The sequence below is a fragment of the Megachile rotundata genome, chromosome 1 (genome assembly GCF_050947335.1).
Source record: "Megachile rotundata isolate GNS110a chromosome 1, iyMegRotu1, whole genome shotgun sequence".
NCBI lineage: Eukaryota > Metazoa > Arthropoda > Insecta > Hymenoptera > Megachilidae > Megachile > Megachile rotundata.
The window spans coordinates 6,604,868-6,624,352 of NC_134983.1; the positions used below are offsets into that span (position 1 = coordinate 6,604,868).

At 31.4% G+C, this 19,485-nt stretch overlaps 3 protein-coding genes across 5 annotated transcripts; 1 reads left to right on the top strand and 2 right to left on the bottom strand.

Annotated features, from left to right (window-relative positions):
* Positions 1-12: 12 nt before the first annotated feature.
* Positions 13-1,705, bottom strand: Prx6a (Peroxiredoxin 6a). Of its 2 annotated transcripts, XM_076530082.1 has the most exons (6): positions 1,447-1,465; positions 1,259-1,347; positions 772-928; positions 462-679; positions 311-383; positions 13-236 (listed from the first exon to the last, which is right to left on the bottom strand). In XM_076530082.1, the coding sequence occupies exons 2-6, from the start codon at positions 1,342-1,344 to the stop codon at positions 108-110; spliced, it is 663 nt and encodes a 220-aa protein (XP_076386197.1). In that variant the 5' UTR covers positions 1,345-1,347; positions 1,447-1,465; the 3' UTR covers positions 13-107. The 2 variants fall into 2 exon arrangements, with proteins under 2 accessions (XP_076386197.1, XP_012134779.1); XM_012279389.2 differs by lacking the exons at positions 1,259-1,347; positions 1,447-1,465 and adding an exon at positions 1,671-1,705.
* A 399-nt stretch (positions 1,706-2,104) lies between these two features.
* On the top strand, positions 2,105-4,262 carry rswl (tRNA methyltransferase roswell). Of its 2 annotated transcripts, XM_076542251.1 has the most exons (4): positions 2,105-2,239; positions 2,340-2,979; positions 3,060-3,615; positions 3,923-4,262. In XM_076542251.1, exons 2-4 carry the CDS (start codon positions 2,621-2,623, stop codon positions 4,202-4,204), a joined length of 1,197 nt encoding a protein of 398 aa, XP_076398366.1. In that variant the 5' UTR covers positions 2,105-2,239; positions 2,340-2,620; the 3' UTR covers positions 4,205-4,262. The 2 variants fall into 2 exon arrangements, with proteins under 2 accessions (XP_076398366.1, XP_003700735.1); XM_003700687.3 differs by lacking the exon at positions 2,105-2,239 and having other exon boundaries at positions 2,313-2,979.
* A 351-nt stretch (positions 4,263-4,613) lies between these two features.
* Fbxl4 (F box and leucine-rich-repeat gene 4) lies at positions 4,614-8,759 on the bottom strand. Its single transcript, XM_012279388.2, has 7 exons — positions 7,446-8,759; positions 7,060-7,153; positions 6,363-6,816; positions 6,045-6,300; positions 5,598-5,958; positions 5,194-5,521; positions 4,614-5,107 (listed from the first exon to the last, which is right to left on the bottom strand). The coding sequence occupies exons 1-7, from the start codon at positions 7,668-7,670 to the stop codon at positions 4,774-4,776; spliced, it is 2,052 nt and encodes a 683-aa protein (XP_012134778.2). The 5' UTR covers positions 7,671-8,759; the 3' UTR covers positions 4,614-4,773.
* Between the last annotated feature and the right edge of the window lie 10,726 nt (positions 8,760-19,485).

The following is a 19,485-nucleotide window of genomic DNA, read 5'->3' on the forward strand; positions in this document are numbered from 1 at the left end:
AAAAAAATAATACATGATTGAATGTATACTTTAATTTTTATAAATATACATTTTTTTTATTTATAAATATATATTTCAAAGTATTTGTTTTTCACATTTAAAAAAAATTATGTTGGCTGAGGTACCATACGTAAATATCCTTTTCCTGATGGTAAAGGTATGGTTTTAATATTATCATATAATTCTTTAGCTTCATCATCAGAAACAGTTGGCTGAATCATGACATAATCTCCATCCTAAAATTACAACAAACATTTTGTTTAATACACATACGTCACTTTAATTTATTTATACATTTGTACATACAAACCTTCCATTCAACAGGAGTTGCTACTTTATGCTTTTCTGTTAATTGTAGTGATTTGATCACGCGTAAAATTTCACTATGTCAAAAAAAAAATAATTAATAAAGATATATTACTAAGATTAAAAATCAATTAAATATACACAAAAGAAAGTACTCAAAACTTCTTCCAGTAGTTGCAGGATATAAAATTGAAAGTCTCATTTTTTTAGCAGGATCAATAATAAATACTGCTCTAGCAGTCAAAGGAATACCATTGCTATCAACTTCTGCAGGATCTAACATTCCTAACAAAGTTGCAAGTTTCCGTGTTTCATCTTCTATTATTGGATATGGAAATTCTTTGTCGGTTACATCAGCAAAAGCTTTTATATCCTAGAAAGTAAATTATTATATTTTGTGAGCTCAATTAACATGCTTTCTAATGTGATAAGACAATTTCTAATAACAAACATTCAAAAACATACTTCTATCCATTTACAGTGAGAATCGACTGAATTACATGATAATGCAATAACTTTTACTCCAAGTTCTTTGAATTCTGGCATTAATTTTAACACTCTGGCTAATTCTGTTGTACATACTGGTGTAAAATCATTTGGATGGGAAAACAAAATACCCCATCTGTAAAATATAGTCTATTATATCACAATTACTAGATGTCTTCATATACATATTTTCATTTAGCAAGTTTGTACATTAAAAAATATCAAATCTTTAACAAATGTCAAAAAACACATTGCATTTTTATAAATTCTGTCAGTTGAAGAAATGGAACAATTGAATTTATAAGCATATGACATGAAAAAATAAGTATATTTATATTTGAATAAAATATCATTTAACAAATAATTGTTACTTGAGAAAAATTAGAGATATAGTAGAGACATGATTATATTTACAGTTATTTATAAAAGCAATAAATTAAATTAGATATTTAAATTGTTTGCTTACGAGTCACCTAACCAATCGTGAAAATTAATTTGTCCAATTTGTGTATCTGCTACAAAATTTGGAAAAGTTTCACCCAATAAAACCATGCTCTATAATTTTAAATTTATTTTTACAAATATTTATTTATGATATATTCCTTTTATGTATTAAAAACAACAAGCAATAATCACTGTTATGAAAATAGGTACTTTTAGTAAGAGGAATACTAATTCATTTGATGTTTTATAGCTTTGATTGGTTACTCTGTAACGAAGAATAACGTGCAAACGCACCAATGATAAAGTAACAATTTTTGTTTTTATATAATTTAGTAATCTTTTATTTAGTATATTTTCTCATATTATATAGGATGCTAAGAAATAACCGTATTTGCTTAGGATCATTTAATGCATCATTTAATCTAATCTTATACCGTTTTTCAACATGATGCATACAATTACTATAATTCTATAGTTCTGCATTTCTATAATTTCGCACTTATTGGCCAGTCATATTTATTTTCAATACTTAATTGTAGAAAAACTGTAGATCTAATTCAAACATGGTATTATATTTTTTTTTAGATTTTTGTTCTATTGCATGATGCGGCAATTAACGATAATTTAATTATATATATATATATATATATATATATATACATGAGGATATAGAATATAGATCTAGAATATAGAATATATTCTATATATATATATATATATATATATATTATAATTTCTCTTCGTTCTCATATTTTTGTCTACCATATATATGACTACGTTTCCATCGAGGGTTCAAATCGGGTCAGAGTCGGGTTAGAGTCGGGTTGGGGTGAGCGCTTTTACGGTGGAAACACCAAAGGTTTAGTTGAACTTTACCCTACAAAATTTTAGGGTAGCGTTCAATTGGGTTTGGTGGAAACGACAAGAGTCGAGTTCGTGTTGCCAACATAACAAATCCAAATTGCATTGTGTATCACGTGTTGTATTAATCGGTGTAGAAGAGGTTATTATTACTTTTTGTCGATGATCTTGTAATCTGAGAAATAATTTTTGTATGTTATTTTAATATTGTAAAATTAATATTGCTCTCCTTTACATGTCAGAATATGGTAGTTGACTTTGTGCAGTTGGTAATGTTCAACCTTGCCGCAACTCCAACCCGCGACTCAAACCCGACTCTAACCTGATTTGGACCCTCGATGGAAACGTAGTCTAGACTACAAAACAAGAAGTAGGTTGTGAGGCAATACCGAATTGGCGCTGAAAAACTTCGGGAGTTTTCTGAACACAGTCTATTAAATCAACAGAATGAAATGTCTTGATATACACGCGACGTCCTAAGTAACAATTATATTGTTTCGAAATTATTATTGCGGATTTTAAAATGTATAATATAGTTTTTCGATGCATTGTCAGTGCTACAGTCAAATTATATTCTAACACTGTTGTTCAACCATTACAATATAAATATGTATTTGAGGAATTCAAGTTTTCTGTACCAAAATATTCAATATTACCACGAGGTTTTTGTACAAACAAATCATATTTAATTCAGCAAGAATATGATAAGAAGTTTGAGGAAGAATTAAATGAATACCTGAAGGATCCTCAGAATGCAGCAAACTTTGAAAAATGTCAATTAGAAGTGGAATATCTTCGAAGTTCAGTAGATAGAGTACCCAAATCTTTAAAAGCACAAAATTGGTTACATTTACTTAAATCAAATTTCAGAGGGCAAAGAAGGTTGTATCTTGAATTAATTTCAAATCATGAAATTATTTAACAAATTTTATTTTGGTAACATAATTCTTTTTATATTACAGGGCATATCTAGCATATCTTTGGCAAATAGAAAAAAAAGAGGAAAATAGAATTTTAAAAAAAGAACAGAGAAAGAAATTAATTATAGAAAAAAGAAATGCAGAAACTAGTGAAAATAAATATAAATTGAGTTATAATACGATGTTTCATCGTATACGTGAGCAAGCAATAATGCAGTTCTATAATGGTAGATTAATAAATGCTATGTTATGGGCTCCGACGATAGTGTTTGATCTTGGATATGATGAGTATATGACACAAAATGAAAAACAGCAATGTGCAAAACAATTATTGTATGCATTTTCACAAAATCGATTGCATGATGATCCTTGCAACCTTTACTTTTGTAATACTGATCTAAATAGTATAACTATGAAACAATTACATAAAACAATACCAACATTATATGATGCAGATTTTCCATTAAATATTACTACAAAATCTTATTTAGACATATTTGATAAATCCAAATTAGTATATCTTACTCCACATACCAGAAAAGTTTTGACACATTATGATGCTGATGCTATTTATATAATTGGGGCTATGATAGATAAGGTAATTACTATTTCATTTTTATATATATATATACATAATTTTTGTATTTAAAATGTAATTAGTTACCCTTTTGCACCATTCAAGTATAAGTGACTCAAAATAGGAATTTAATATTTAGTAATTTTGAAACAACTCTTTGAATAATACATTTATTAGTTCAAATATTATTTAATTCTATTTCTCATGAAGCATATGAATAAAGTTATTGAAACTTAATAAAAATTTGAATGGTTCATAATGGTTGATAATGTGAAAATTATGTATCCATATAATTTATTTTATTTTATACATATTTTAACAATTGTAGACAAATCATGAACCATTGTCAATGCAAAAAGCTAGAAGAGAAGGTATTAAAATGGTTAAATTCCCCTTAAGTGAGAAATTACCATGGGGGACAGGATCTATAAAAAATCTCCCACTGAATCAAGTACTTTCTATACTGTTAGATTTAAGGGTAACAAATAATTGGGAAATAGCACTACAGCACATACCTAGAAGAAAGCTTAAGGAAAATAGACTAAAATCCTTAGAGAGGCAAGTAAGGAAGAGAGAAGAGTTAATATCCTCTCTTTTGCAGAATGTATAATGTTTTATCAGCGAGAATATTTATAACTTCAAATAAAATCTTAAGTATACATTAAAAAGTGAATTTTGTTAAACCATATACAATTTATGTAGATGTAAGTATATTTATTTATTTTATTAATTTAGGTATTGAACAATCTTTATGAAGTTTCTAAATTGAAAAATATGCTTCTCCGTGAAACATACAAATTTGGCTAACAATATTAATTAATAAATATATTATATTAATTATAAAGTTCATGATAGATTATACTATACTGAAAAGAAAAATTTATTAAAAAGATGAAATTATATTTACATATAAACATTTTCTTATAATATACTGTACATTTATTATAGAGATAGTGTATGTTATTAAATCATAAATGAAAGAAGTATATTTTTTCTAATATAAAAAGCTATTGTAAATATACATATATTCCTGAAATTATATTTCACATATATTTATACGTATAAATTATGTTACAGTCTTGATCTTATGTATAAGCAATATAAAATTAACTTCTTGAACTTTAAATCTTAAATTCAAAATGTATTAATGGTTTCGAATAGAAATCAATGAAATATTCACTATATATCAGAATTGGTTACTTGAAAACTTCTTTTAATGGAAACGCGTGGATATTGTTGGCGCCATTCTTGTATCAAAAAATCATTAATACCTTCGCAAAAACTGAGATCAATCATTTCCAATCTTGGACAAAATAATAAAAACCTGTAACATATTTCGGGTGTAAGAGAACGGGCTCCTAATAGATCCAATTGTTGCAGTCGTTTACATAGAAAGAGCGGTTCTAAGTCACGATCCGTTAATCCTCTAAGAGCTGCTAAAAATACTTTTTCCAAGTACCGACATGAAAACAATAATGCTCGTAAAGAATCGCCAGGAGCACCCATTCCACCGCTATGGACACATATAGTCATTAAAAAGTATTAAATCACTTCTATTTGTATGAAAGAATAAAACAAATATTTTTTCAGACAACATACCACCATCCAAAATCCACTTCGCGAAGATTGGTACATTGAGACAGAGCTTTAACTCCATGTGGAGTTAAAGTTTGTGCTTTCCAAAAATCTACACTTTCCAAATATGGGCAAGAATTTCCTAATTCAACTGCAACTTCATCTATGTTTAAACGATCATGCATCCCTGCTAAATTCAAATGTCTCATCTGGGTATTTTTCTTTAAAATAGAACATAGTGTAGAAGTTTCAATACATGTCCTATAGAGTTCTAAACGTTCAAGGAATTTCAAGTTTTCAAGATATGAGAATCCTTCGTTTGTTACACCCATGCAATTGCGTAAACATAATTCTAAATAATACATTATACTTATGATCAATAATTTAAACACTTAAAAAGATACATTTACAGTAATATTTGCATTTACCTTTTAAGTTTTTACAGACTTTTGAAATTTCAAATATAACTTCATCATTTACAAATTGACAACAGTTTAATCTTAAATGTGTCAAAAGAGTTCCAGACATGTGAAGAAAATGTATAAATTCTTGATATTTAATCAAATTATAGTTTCCACACCAAGAAAAATCTAACTGTTGAAGATAGTGACATCTAGGTGCTAAACAATTTAATGCAGATGTATCTAAACAATACCAGTAAGGTTTCAAATTAAGACTTGTATACAATAAAGCATCTCTTGCAATATTATTAAAATGTCTATTTACTCTACATAAACGACATAATGATTTTAAGTCTAAATTGTTTAATATCTTTAGTACTGTTTCATCCTGTAAAAATAAATAAAAAGTAAAGCATTGTTACTTAAAAAAGAAAATTTACATATTCTAAAGAATAATGAAATGTGATATTTTACTGGAAGTGCTGAAAAACTACCACATGGTTGATTGTTTGAATCATTTAGAGGTAACAAAAATCTTTCTTTAGCAGAATTACTTTCTTCATTTAATGTATGTGACAATGAATGATTAATGTCTTTAATAAGTTTTGGAAAATCTTCTTGTAAAAATTGCTGCAAACTATTAAATGCTTCTTCTATTGGAGGAACAGATTGATAATGTTGTCCTATTTTAGATATTAATTTGCCCTTAGACATATTATCTATAACTTTACTGAAAAAAAAATATTCATTTTATTATTCCAGCATTACTATAAAATACTAATATTCATTTACCTTTTAAAAAGTCTACAATGCTTAGAAAGCACTTTTTTAATGATCGTTAAATCTTGATTTGCCTTTAAATAATCAGATGTTAGATTATACATATCATCATTACTTTGTTTAAGATAACCCAATTCTTGTGAAAGATCGTTTAAATTCTGAATATGTAAATTGTTAGGTACAATTAATTCTGATGTTCCAATAAGTAACACAGCATCCAATTCAGTGTAATAGTCTAATAAATTGTGATTAAATTCCAGTCTTATCATTTTTGTTTTAAAATTGCATGATTGTAAATATGGAGAAAATATTCTTGGCTTATGTGGTACAACTTGAGGAAATCCACTCCATAATTGAAACCATTTGCCTCCTGAATTTTGAGCCCAAATTCCAACTATGCTTCCAGGATTGTAAGTTTCATATATTGATATTCTAATTGGATATACTTCTTGATAATATTCTAGATCTTTTTGATATGAAAAAAAATATTTTAATTTGTTTACATATATTAACCATTTGTAAGCAAATTTTTTCTCTATAATAATATACAATCATTTGTCACATTAAATGTTTAAGATTTTTTTTCAATAAAAATAAAAATTCAAAGTAAAATTAAATTTCACTTGTAGCTGGCCAATGACCCAGATTGCCAACAAAGGGTTAAAAAATTAAAACAAAATATTAATAGTTAATATTACATAATATGTACCTATGTAATCTTGACTAATAACATCCACATTATTCTGTGGCATATAATCCATTAATCTTGAAGGTGCTTTGTCCCACCATTGTCCATATGTTCTCTGTAATAATAAATCACTTTTTGTTTATTAAAGTTGTAAGATGTATATTATTTTGATTAATACCAATTATGGTTTTATTTTTACATTAAAAATTTGCAACAAATAAATTATATAAATTATATTTTACGAATAAAATATAATATCCAAATGAAAAAAATTTAAATGTTTATAAAAATTTATATGCAAAATAGTTCAAATTACTGATAAACACTATATTAAATTTTGGTTTCATACTAAATTGTCACTTGGGTTTACTTTTAGTATTTTATTTTACAAAAATTAACATACATACCATAACAAAAGCTTGCGGAAAATCTCCATAATCAGGAAATTTACTGGGATTTCCAGCAATATTGTATGCAGTATATGAAATACTAATATTACTTCCATACTGGGAACTGAAATCGCACACATCTTTAACAAATTGCTCTACAAACGTTACGGTTTCTTCTTTGTCATCAATTTTTTCTCCATTTATTGATACTACTTCTACTTTTATTTCGTCATGTGATATCATGTCATTTACAATTTAAATCGAGAATGTTAACCTCAAGTAGTAATAGGTTAACGAATTCACTAAATTTTTATAAGCTTATAATTTCATATGTGTTAAAAAGTTACCGAAATGTTAAATGATTGGACAATTAATTTCATATAGAAAAGTAAATCTTCGTATCGTTTTCCTTCTGATACTACAAACGTATGTGTGACAACTTTTCCAGTTTTTCACTCATGCAGACTGGTGCAGACGAACGTTTGGTTAGAAGCTTTTAAAATATGTATTTATACAGACTGGGTGAGCGTTCGCAAACGGGTAGATAAAAAGCATAAGTTTATTCATTGGCGTACATCTAACTTAAACTATTATACGATGGACACCAATATCCATATTTATGTTTATTATAGTCTGAACAATGATTCAACAGTACAACATATTTGTTGATCGATCAATTTTCGATTGTTGCGTATTTTGACACTGATTGGTTCATGCACGTTTAGTGTATGGCAGCAATGCGTTTATGATGTTTATGACACTGAGAGTAATATATCCAGTGATCTTTTTATTTTGTATGTTTCTTATATTGTTATAAGTTCTTTTTCTTTTTCATATATTAGTGAAACGCTCCGTGTTATGCATGGAGAATTATGACTTTGCTCACCATCCACTCCAAACTTCAATTCCATGATATTAAATCCCCTGTGCAGTCTTAAACCGTAAAAGATAGACATGCACAGTAATTTTTTTACAAAAAGGATTAATGCAGAAAAGCTAAATGGAGCACTCTTAATGAAGAGGTAATTAGTTTTTAAATTGGAGCAATTTTGATTTTTCTGTGGCGTACTTGCTCAGTGGGAGAGAATAAATTAGACTGTTTTACGATTATCCGGAGACTTTTATTCGACACCTCTGTACACGACGCATGCTCGTTTTATTCTATTGTTTTTTTCCGACTTTTTGAGAAGGTTGGGGGCGCACCGTCTTTTACCAAGCTTACCAACTACTATATACTGTTGCGATTCTTCTTGTTGAATTTAGGGATTTTGTTGGCGAGGTTCAATTTTCAAGAAGCGCTTGGGCGCTTGGTTTAATTCCGCGATTTAATCAAACAACAAAAAGGAAAAATAAATAAACTAATTGGAACTTGAAATGAATTAAATAAACTAAACAACTAAATTAAACTTTTTGAACTTCTTTAATAAACTTTAACAAAGATTAACTTTTAAACTAATTTAAATGAAACTGAATTAACAAAACGAATTTTAATATATTGCTCTACTAAGTGAAGAATACGTGCGTTACTTTCTAGCTCTGAGAATTGAATTGAATAAATCAGATTTCTAATTGAAAATCAAGGATAATTATGAATTTGTAATAATTATCTAATTTGACTTATTAGATAAGAGTTTTTACAAGTAGTCTTTGATTTCAGCTTACAATTTATCAAATACACTCTGTGTTCTTCTTCAACTGCACCTTTTTACAATCTAAATTTTGCGCGTTTAAAGTTACATATTTTGTCGCTAGATGGAGCCGCTTTTACATTATGTGTGGTGATCATCAGAGTCATCGTCGATCAAGAAGAATTTCATTTTCAAGCCATCGATAAAGAAGATTTCTATTTATATTTGACATTCAATTTTATTGTTCAATTGTATATTTTAAAAAGAAAAACGTTCGCTATTCATTCCTTAATCAAATTTAAATTCAGCAACGCGCATTTCAAAATCAATATCAATAAATCAGTTATTTTTGAAGTTTTAATCTATTAACTAATTTTAAATATAGAGACGCATTCTCTATATATGTTTCGCTTCTTCTATGTTCATACAGAATTAAATTAGCAACGAATCCCAGCATACAACAATACAAAACTTACAAACTAGTGACTATAAGGAAAACTTAACTTAACTAAAACTAGATGGCGCGACTATACATTTCTGGGCGACTCTGGTCGCTACATTTCGAAAACAAGTGGCGCCATCTGTCCGGCGAACAGGCTGAACTATACTCGACGGGAACACGGCTTTCATCAATTCGCGTATTCCACCGCTAGGTGACGCTACATGTACCGTATATGTGGCGACACCTACTTCCGCTCAACCATCCCGCCGAAGGGTGCATTTTTCTCCCGCGTAATTTTTCTATTTTTTCTGGAAGGGGTTTTCCCTCGGGGAGAGAAACTTACTTCCCTGGAAAGCGTGCTTGCTAGTAGACATGTCGCATCGCAAAGTTTATATTTAATCCTGAACCATTTTTGTATTTATCTGTGCAATAGTGAATTAATAAGAATATTATATTGTCGACATTATAAACAATTAAGACAATTTTAAATAAACTCTTTTCAACCTCTTTTTATTTATAAATCAAGTGAATATTTTTATTTGATTACCTTTAGTCGATAAAGTGGGAGTCCTGCTTTGATAAAGGCCTCCATATATACACTACCGCTCAAAAGTATGTGGACACTTACATTTTTTTGAATTTCAGATACATATTATGTTTTTATTGTTAAGCAAAATCGTTCATAAATTCTAGTATTAATATGAATGTGATGTATTATAATATTACGAAATTATCAATTTATTTATTCAACTTTCTGAAATAAATATATGTGTTATTTTGCGTTGCGCGCGTAGAGTTTGTGGGTCTTTTCTCTGGCAGTTTGCAATGATTGCATCGCTTAAGTGAGGTCTGTTGCCTTCTCAAGACTAATGTAAACATTTGTAAACATGATTATATAGCCAGGATGCCACGAAAATGCGAAAATTACATCACGCGGTGGATATGTTAACGAAAGGTAAATTTAAACATATTTCATCACTATCGGTAAAATATTTAACAAATTATTATTACAATATGTTGTCTAACACTGGAGGAAGTGGAATATATACACGATAAACAAATAATTCAAAGATATCACAATGTTTTCGGGCATCTAAAAAAATTGAAGAAGTGTCCACATACTTTTGAGCGGTAGTGTACATAGGAATTGCCTTCTTATATCATCATATTATACCACAGAATCATGTCCGAAAGTTGCGCTGAGACGTTGTACGCATGCCCGAAAACAAAGCAGAAAAATATTCTATAGTACTCTTACAATGATAGTACAGTAAAACCCTTCTTAAGGAACACCCTTTAAGGGATACATAAAAACTAATTGCATCATCATTGTGGGTGTTTCGGCTACTTTTTCTTTGATTACTTGCTTTGTCAAAAATTTACTGCGCATGTCTATCTCTTACGGTTTAAGACTGCGCAGGGGGTCAAGGTTAACTGATTAATTTTCCGTGCATAGCGAGGGTGTTCTACAAGTTAATAATTAAATGATTAAACAACAAGTTATGTACTATATGAAAAGTGGCGAAAATAAAGAAAAATTGATCAACAATCATTGTGTATTTATTGTCACCTAACAAACCCAACAGCAAAATTTCCATATTCGAAAGACAGAATTTGTATCAAGAGAACATGAGAATTTCTGGAAGTTGATGTCGCCAAAATTCCAAGAAATAGCATGATAGATACTTCTTCATAATTTATGTTCTCCTGATACAAATTTTCAAAATCGGTTGCTGGAATTTCAAAAATTGCGCCTTAGGAATTCTGCAAGCGGCACGTAGGATACCTCCTCAGAACTTATGTTCTTCTGATACAAATTTTCAAAAATCGCGCCCTGGGAATTCTGGAAATGACGTCCACAAAATTTTAGGAAGTGGCACGAAGGGTACCTCCTCACAACTTATGTTCTCCTGATACAGTATCGATTCGTAATAAGCAACTTGCTTGGGTCTGCCGAGTTGCTTGTTACGAATCAGGTATACTATTCCGCTTGTTTTTGTTCCCGAGCGCGACAACGGTAGTGGTAAATTATGACTACGTTTCCATCGAGGGTCCAAATCGGGTCAGAGTTGGGTTAGAGTCGGGTTAGAGTTAAGTTGCCTTGCCTGTTTCCATCGGATCAGAGTTACGTTGGGGTTGGAGTTGGGTTGAACATTACCAACTGCACAAAATCAACTACCATATTCTGACATGTAAAGCTGAGCAATATTAATTTTACAATATCAAAATAGCATACAAAAATTATTTCTCAGATTACAAGATCACCGACAAAAAGTAATAATAACCTCTTCTACACCGATTAATACAGCACGTGATATACAATGCAATTTGGATTTGTTATGTTGGCAATACAAACTCGACTTTTGTCGTTTCCACCGCACCTCAACTGAACGCTACCCTAAAATTTTGTAGGGTAGAGTTCAACTAAACCTTTGGCGTTTCCACTGTAAAAGCGCTGACCCCAACCCGACTCTAACCCGACTCTGACCCGATTTGGACCCTCGATGGAAACGTAGTCAATAAAGTAATCGGTGGAGGAACGATGTTATTCTTTAGACAAGGACAGAACATAACATTCTTTCTCTTTTTAATACTAGTAGAATTTCCCGAATGGAACATGTCTATGTATAATATACTGGATTCGTAACAAGCAACTGGCCAGACCTGAGCGAGTGGCTTATTACGAATCAATGTAGAATTAGATGAATGGACGACAGAATCGCTATGCATCAGAGTGAGAAAACAATATATATGTTCTGTCCTCTTTCCACTAAACTGTTCGGTCGATCGTAAAAATTTATGACCTCTTCGGTTTCGCGGACCTCTCACTCTTTCTCGGACCTCTCACTCAGCAGCCGATTTCAAATAAAGAAGAGGGGATAGAAATTTGCTTGTTACGAATCAGTACTGCACATGTTCCTATGCATATTTATTTTCCAACACTTTTGTACATCAAATGACTTAATATATTTTATTAGTAGATAGATACATTATTAATATTTAATTCTAGGACAGAATTATCATAATAGTACGTACATATTAATGTGCGCTGTAGTACAGGATCTTGTAGAAAACTAATAAAAATCTGTTGAGAGAATAAAGATAATGTAGCAATTAATTTGCTTCTAAAATTTAAAGAAAACTGTCAGTTATGGAAGCAAATGTGATGAATACATAAATTGGACGATTGCTTTCTTGCGCTGTATTAAATGTCGTTCACATTAGGCTACTTTGACATGTGCTGGCCTAATCTGAACGCCCCCTTAGGCAGGTCTGACGCAGCGTCATCTAGCAGTGATACGTGGAACTTCAACAGAAATTTCGCTGATGGTATATTACCGTTGAATTGTAATCAATTAATTACCGACAGAATCCGGTCGGTAAATTAAACGTGTTCATCATAGTTCAGCAGCTTGTTGTTAGGTGGTGCTTAACAGCATTTTATGGTGACCATCGGAGTCGTCGTCGATCAAGAGGAATTCTATTTTCAAGCCGTCAATAAAGAAGAATTTTACTTGTATTTGATATTCAATTTTACTTATGTCCAATTGCATTTTAAAAAGCAAATCGTTCGTTATTCATTCCATAATCAAATCTGAATTCAAAACGACATATTTCAAAATCAATTTCAATAAATCAGTTATTTTTGAAAGTTATAATTAATTGACTACTTTAAATATAGAAAAACATTCTCTATAGAAATATAGGGTTTGTCTCCCTATATTTTAATAATCAATAAATAATAACTTTACAAAATAACTGATTTTATTGAAATTGATTCTGAATTTTATTTAAATACGTGCTCTTGAATTCAGGTTTGATTACAGAATCAATAGCTAACGATTCTGCATTTTTTAAAATTGAACACGACGAAACGACGACAGCTTTAAACATTAATAATTTGTCAACAAGTACAAATAGAATTCTTCATGATCGACGGCTTCGATAACAGAAGTCTTCTTGACCGACAATTCTGATGATCACCACAGAAAACTAAAAATTGCTCCAATTCGATTATAAATAATCACAAAAAATTACATAAAAATAAATTTGAATACAACAAGAACAGTTTGAACGCTATATTGTATCTCGTCGATGATATAGAATATAGAGAATGAGCTCATTTGAGATCAAAGTTTTAATAAATATATACGATACGTACATAAAAGAAAATGTAATAAATGAAACGATAATTTAATGGTAAATCGTAGCTCTTAGCTCGATATCGTTTTCTAAAGTTAATTTCGTGAAAAATATTTAGAAAACGACATCGATTACCAGGTCACACCACGAGGAGGTGGCTACGTTAGAATAGTGACCCACCCTAACTCCAAATCCCTACCACCCTCCAATCGCAACTACCTCATTTATCGGAAGGATAAATGAGTTCTGACTCTACTTAGCCCGCTGGCTCGCATATACAAATCCTTTACCACAATCCAGCAAAGAACTTGTATCACACACACACACACATACATTAACTTAATACTAATCGCATGGGATTCCACACACACACGCTTAACTTATTCTAAATGCCGCACGGTACCTCCCGTTCTAAAATTGCACTCAAATAATCTATGACGAATTCAAAAAGTAAAGGGAAGAAAGTTAGAAGAACTTTCTGTCAAAAAAGGGGATCAGTATTTTTCGCCAAGTGAACCTCGCCTTCCATGGGTCAAAGGGTAGTCCATAGTGGCTTACGTGAACCACGAGACAGAGATGAACCGAAAATACTGGCAAGAACGAGTGACACATCCGCGAAGGGTCTCCCATTTCCCCGCCGCTTGCGTTTGAAGCAAGTCTGACCGCAGAGAGGAGACCTCTGCCGTGAGGCGGCAGATCGAGATGGTTCATCAATCGATCGGCCCCGCAGAGATGTGTCCCTGGCGCTACACCAGCACTTGCAGCTCACCTCTGCCGCGTGTTCACAGCGCTATGAACCCCCAATGATCCACTTGGGTTCGGAACGATTGACAAAAAATAGCTGAATATACTATAAGCTAACGCGTACAAAGTTTGAGAATTGAGAAGATGAGTGCAAGTTAGAATAAGAGGCACTTACTGTCCAGAGCACGAGAGAAAAGTAGCGGGACGGGAACGGGGCTAGAGGGACGAAAAGAGCATCGCAGTGGTCGGATTGTAACGTTGCCGCCTATTGTCACACGCATTTTCGGCAACAACACGCTATTTGTCGAGGCGCACACATACATTAATCGGTCGCGTGACGCGGAGAGTGGGTCAGATATATGTAGAACAAGCGAGACAGAACGAGCGATACGTTGAGCGGCATTCCATTGTCGTAGTGTCCAAAAGTTTTACGCATCGCGTAAGAGGAAAAAGGTAGAGTTTTTTAACGTATAGTAGCAATATCTGTTTCTATACCTATGTAAAACCACACCATTACGGATGAACGGTGGAAGCTACGCGTGAGTCGAAAAGTGGGGATTAGGTGGTCCTAGCGGCCTACCCTCTTTGCCCCGTTCCCGTCCCGCTACTTTTCTCTCGTGCTCTGGACAGTACAGGGACCCACCCGCCCTGCCCACACGATTACAATTAACTTAAAACTAACGCACGCATAACATTAACTTATAGCTAACGCACGCATCCCTCGAAGATCCCTCGATGACCCCTCGATGATTGATGTCTTCAATCTTCGCGTATACGCCATTCACACATTTACTCATTCATACTACAATATATTACAATAGACGGAGCTTAAAATTACTTAAAGTTAGCGCATTAGTTGATGAAATCCCACGAAGGAAGTCTTCAATGATCACCTCTTCCTTACCTATAGACTAATTAGGTGTATTAATAAAAAGAGGAAATAGAAAAGCAAATCCAAGACTAGTAACATTATAATGTTTAGGCATGCACAATTCATGCTACCATGCAAAATTCATATTAACATTTTCGGAATAAAAGAGAAATACATCTCGAGTTGACTCGATAAAAATACGCAAATAAAATTACAATATACTTGAGAAATACTCAATTACTTACAATCAAAATCTGTAACATAAAAATATAATTAAGACACATATGAATAATTTACTTACATACATAAAATAAAAATCTGAAACAAACAAAAGTAATTAAGACAAATATAAATTATTTCATTACTTGCATAAAATGAAAATCTGTAACCGACAAAAGTAATCAAGACAAATACAAATTATTACATTACTTACATAAAATAAAAATCTGTAACAGATAAAAGAAATTAAGACAAATATAAATTATTTCATTACTTATATAAAATAACAACCTGAAACATACAAACATAATTAAGACAAATATCAATCATTAAAAGTTACTTATTTAAAATTAAAACCTGAAACATACAAAAATAATTCAGACAAAAATGAAACATTAAAAATTACTTACATAAAATTAAAACCTGAAACATACAAAAATAGTTCAGACAAAAATGAAACATTAAAAATTACTTACATAAAATTAAAATCTGAAACATACAAAAATAGTTCAGACAAAAATGAAACATTAAAACTTGCTTACATAAAATTAAAATCTGAAACACAAAAATAGTTAAAACCAACATGAAACATTAAAAATTACTTACATAAAATTAAAACCTGAAACATACAAATTTGATTAAGACACATATGAAACATTGAATTACTTACTTGAAATAAAAATCTGAAACAGACAAAAATTAATTAGACAACCATAAATCAATAAATGACTTACTTTTAATAAAAATCTGAAACAGACACAACGTATTCAGACAACCATAAATCAATAAATGACTTACTTGAAATAAAAATCTGAAACAGACAAAAAGTATTTAGACAAACATAAATCAATGAATTACTTATTCGAAATCAAAGCCTGAAACAGACAAAAGTAATTAATACAGAAAATCGAAGGATCAAGGGATGAAATCTCCCTTTATTCGAAACGAAACTTTTCAAAAATCGAAATAGTAGATTTTGAAAATCTCAACTCCGAAATAAAAAGACGAAGAGATTCAAAAACTTCAAGACTCGAAACAAAATCACGTTGAAAATCTTGATTACAAAATAAAAATCCGAGGAGATTAAAAACCTTAAAACCAAAATGAGATGACGAGGAGATCCGAAGACTTCGACGCTCGAAATGATATGCACGAAATGAAAGAGAAATTAAAGCATTAAAAATCAATGAAATAATAAAGTAAGACAGGAGAGGAAATAAAGCAGAGAAGAGGTTTGAAAATTTTGAAGCTAGAAATAAAATCAGATAGAAAATTAGAGGCCCTACGAGTGAGTACAGGATGCAGGACACACACCATTCGCACACTCACGCATACTGTAATACATTCTAAATGCCCTACATGTACCTCTTATTCTAAAATTGCACTCGTATATAAAACTTTGAAAAAGAGCAAAGGGATATGAAAGAAAGAAGAACTCACTTTTAAATTTGGGGAAATTGAGAAAAAATGACAAACTATTACTACAGTATAATATGTAAATTAAAAAATTTTGACAAAAATGAGTGCAAGTTAGAATAAGAGGTACTTACAAAGTGCGCAGGCTTTTCGTCACAAATTGCGACGAAAAACCTGCGCCCGAGCCCACCCTTCCTCCCACAAGCTCGGAATTAAAAATCTAATGCACTCAACATGACTTACCAAAAATTAAATGCTGAAACAGACAAAAATTTATTAACATAGAAATTTGAGAAGAGAGAACAATGTAAGATTTACCAAAAATTAAATACTGAAACAGATAAAAATTTATTAACACAGAAGTTTTAGAAGAAGGAACAATATAACTTACCAAAAAATGAAATCTGAAACATACAAAATTTTATTAATCTATACAACAATCGTAGGAGTAGAAGTGAAACGACGCTATCGAGAAACAAAAAACACAATCAAAATTACGAATTAAAAATCAGTCAACAATAAAACAATTTATTCAAAATCAATTCCTGAAACAGAGAAAAATAATTAACATATAAAATTGTGGGAAATTAAAATCGCGAAGAGATATACAAATCTCGAATTTCGTAATAAAATCGCGAAGGGATATACAAAGGGATATCTCGAATTTCGTAATATAATCGCGAAGGGATACAAAAATCTCTAATCTCGAAATTTACTCGCGAAGGTATAAAAATCTCGAATCGCGAAGGGATATAAAAATCTCTAATCACAAAATTTAATCGCAAAATTATGCAAAAATCTCTAATCTTGAAATTTAATTGGGAGGGCATAAAAATCGCGGGTGGCTTTGCTCGTAAAAATTCGAGCAAAACGATACATTTTGTATCGTTCAAAAAAATACATGTAAAACACAAGAAAATAATAGCGAGCATAGTGACAAAATGACTGTCCATCCTAGGATGGACAGCCATTGATAGTTCCCCTCTTCTTTGGCAATTTTGCCGGGGCTCTTCGGCATATAGCCTCTTCTCTCTTCGGCACAGCCTCACAAAAATCACTCGCGAAATTTTACGGTAACTCGGGCATTCTTAGTTTTCACGCTTACATAAATTTTCAATTTTGCTATCAATCTCCATAGAAAGATAGCAGACAATTTTATAGAAATAAAATTGCAATACTATCCATTTATTTCGATCGATAACAAAATCGAAATTTTATATAAGTTAGTTTGGTAAGAAAGAAAAATGACTCAAAATAAAAAAGATATACGACCAGCGATTCTCAGAATGCGCTGTCCGTAAAAGAATGTCCGAGCAGAATATTTTATTTCACTGCACTTCACTTCACTTTATACTTCATTTTTGCAGTCGGATCTAGAACCCGACTGCGACTTACAAACTAAAAGGCCTGGCCTGAACGAACAATCGAGTTCAAGAGATATTAAATAAATTCATATTTAATATTTTTCTCTTCTCGATTTTTCGTGAACCCCCCAGATGCAAGCATCTCACGTGTGAGAGAGGAGAATAGAGAAACGTGAAAGCTTGCTCTGGCCCTACCTACTTAAAACTAACTCATTCACACCAGAAGTAAGCTACCTGCCTGCCTATCGCTATATTTAAAAAATTGCAAAGTCCATTCTCACAAAAACACACTCCACGGTTCTCACACATACCACCCGGGTGCAAATAAGCCTAATCCTAGGGAGTACGTTCCGGGACGTCTCCGACACCCGAGTTCAATACAACATTCACACTCTAAGTTCATACCTTTTCGCTGAAATCGATCGACAATCGACAGTGAACATTGAACATATTTCATTTTTGTACTCTTTCGAATATTCAATGCAATATGTACATGTAATAATTTTAACTACTCATACAATTTTCTAACTTAATCAATTTATATAACATTGAAATGACTCTACTTGCATTTTGTATGGATTTTCAAATAGAATTTTGCAAAATTTAAAAAATAAATTTACAGTTTAATCGACACAAGGTCCACGACCTAACCACACACACACGTGTAACTTGTGTCGATAATTCACTGTCAATTTGTCGATCGCCAAAACAACTTAAAACTAAACCGTGTCCACCTGCCCTAACCCTTGCGAGTAGCATCTAAGCACGCGCATGAGTATAGAGCATAAAAATGAACACGGCCACATGTATTTTGACCTACCAGTTTTCTTCATGTGTGCTGAAAATCCTGAGCTAAAAGTCATGATTAGAAACATGCTAATAAAGTGTCTTCCAGCAAAAATTCGCTCTAACTTTAAAAAACTTTCAAAATGGAAAATGGAAGATCACTTTGCAAAAATCTAAGTATATCGGTAGTTTCATTCTTAACAGATTTATGATATCAAAGTAAATTTCTAAATGACTCAAACATTCACAAATAACTTTGATATCGAAATCTGTTTTTCGCGAAACTTTCTTGTACATATGTGTATTCAAAAAGAGTTCGCAATACAATTGAAAGTGACTCTAAAAGTAAACTAGCACGAAATCGGAGGGTCATCCGACTTCAATATACTAATTTTAATTTGATTCGTAAAGAAGTTAAGTTAAAACGCGATGTACAAGAAAACCC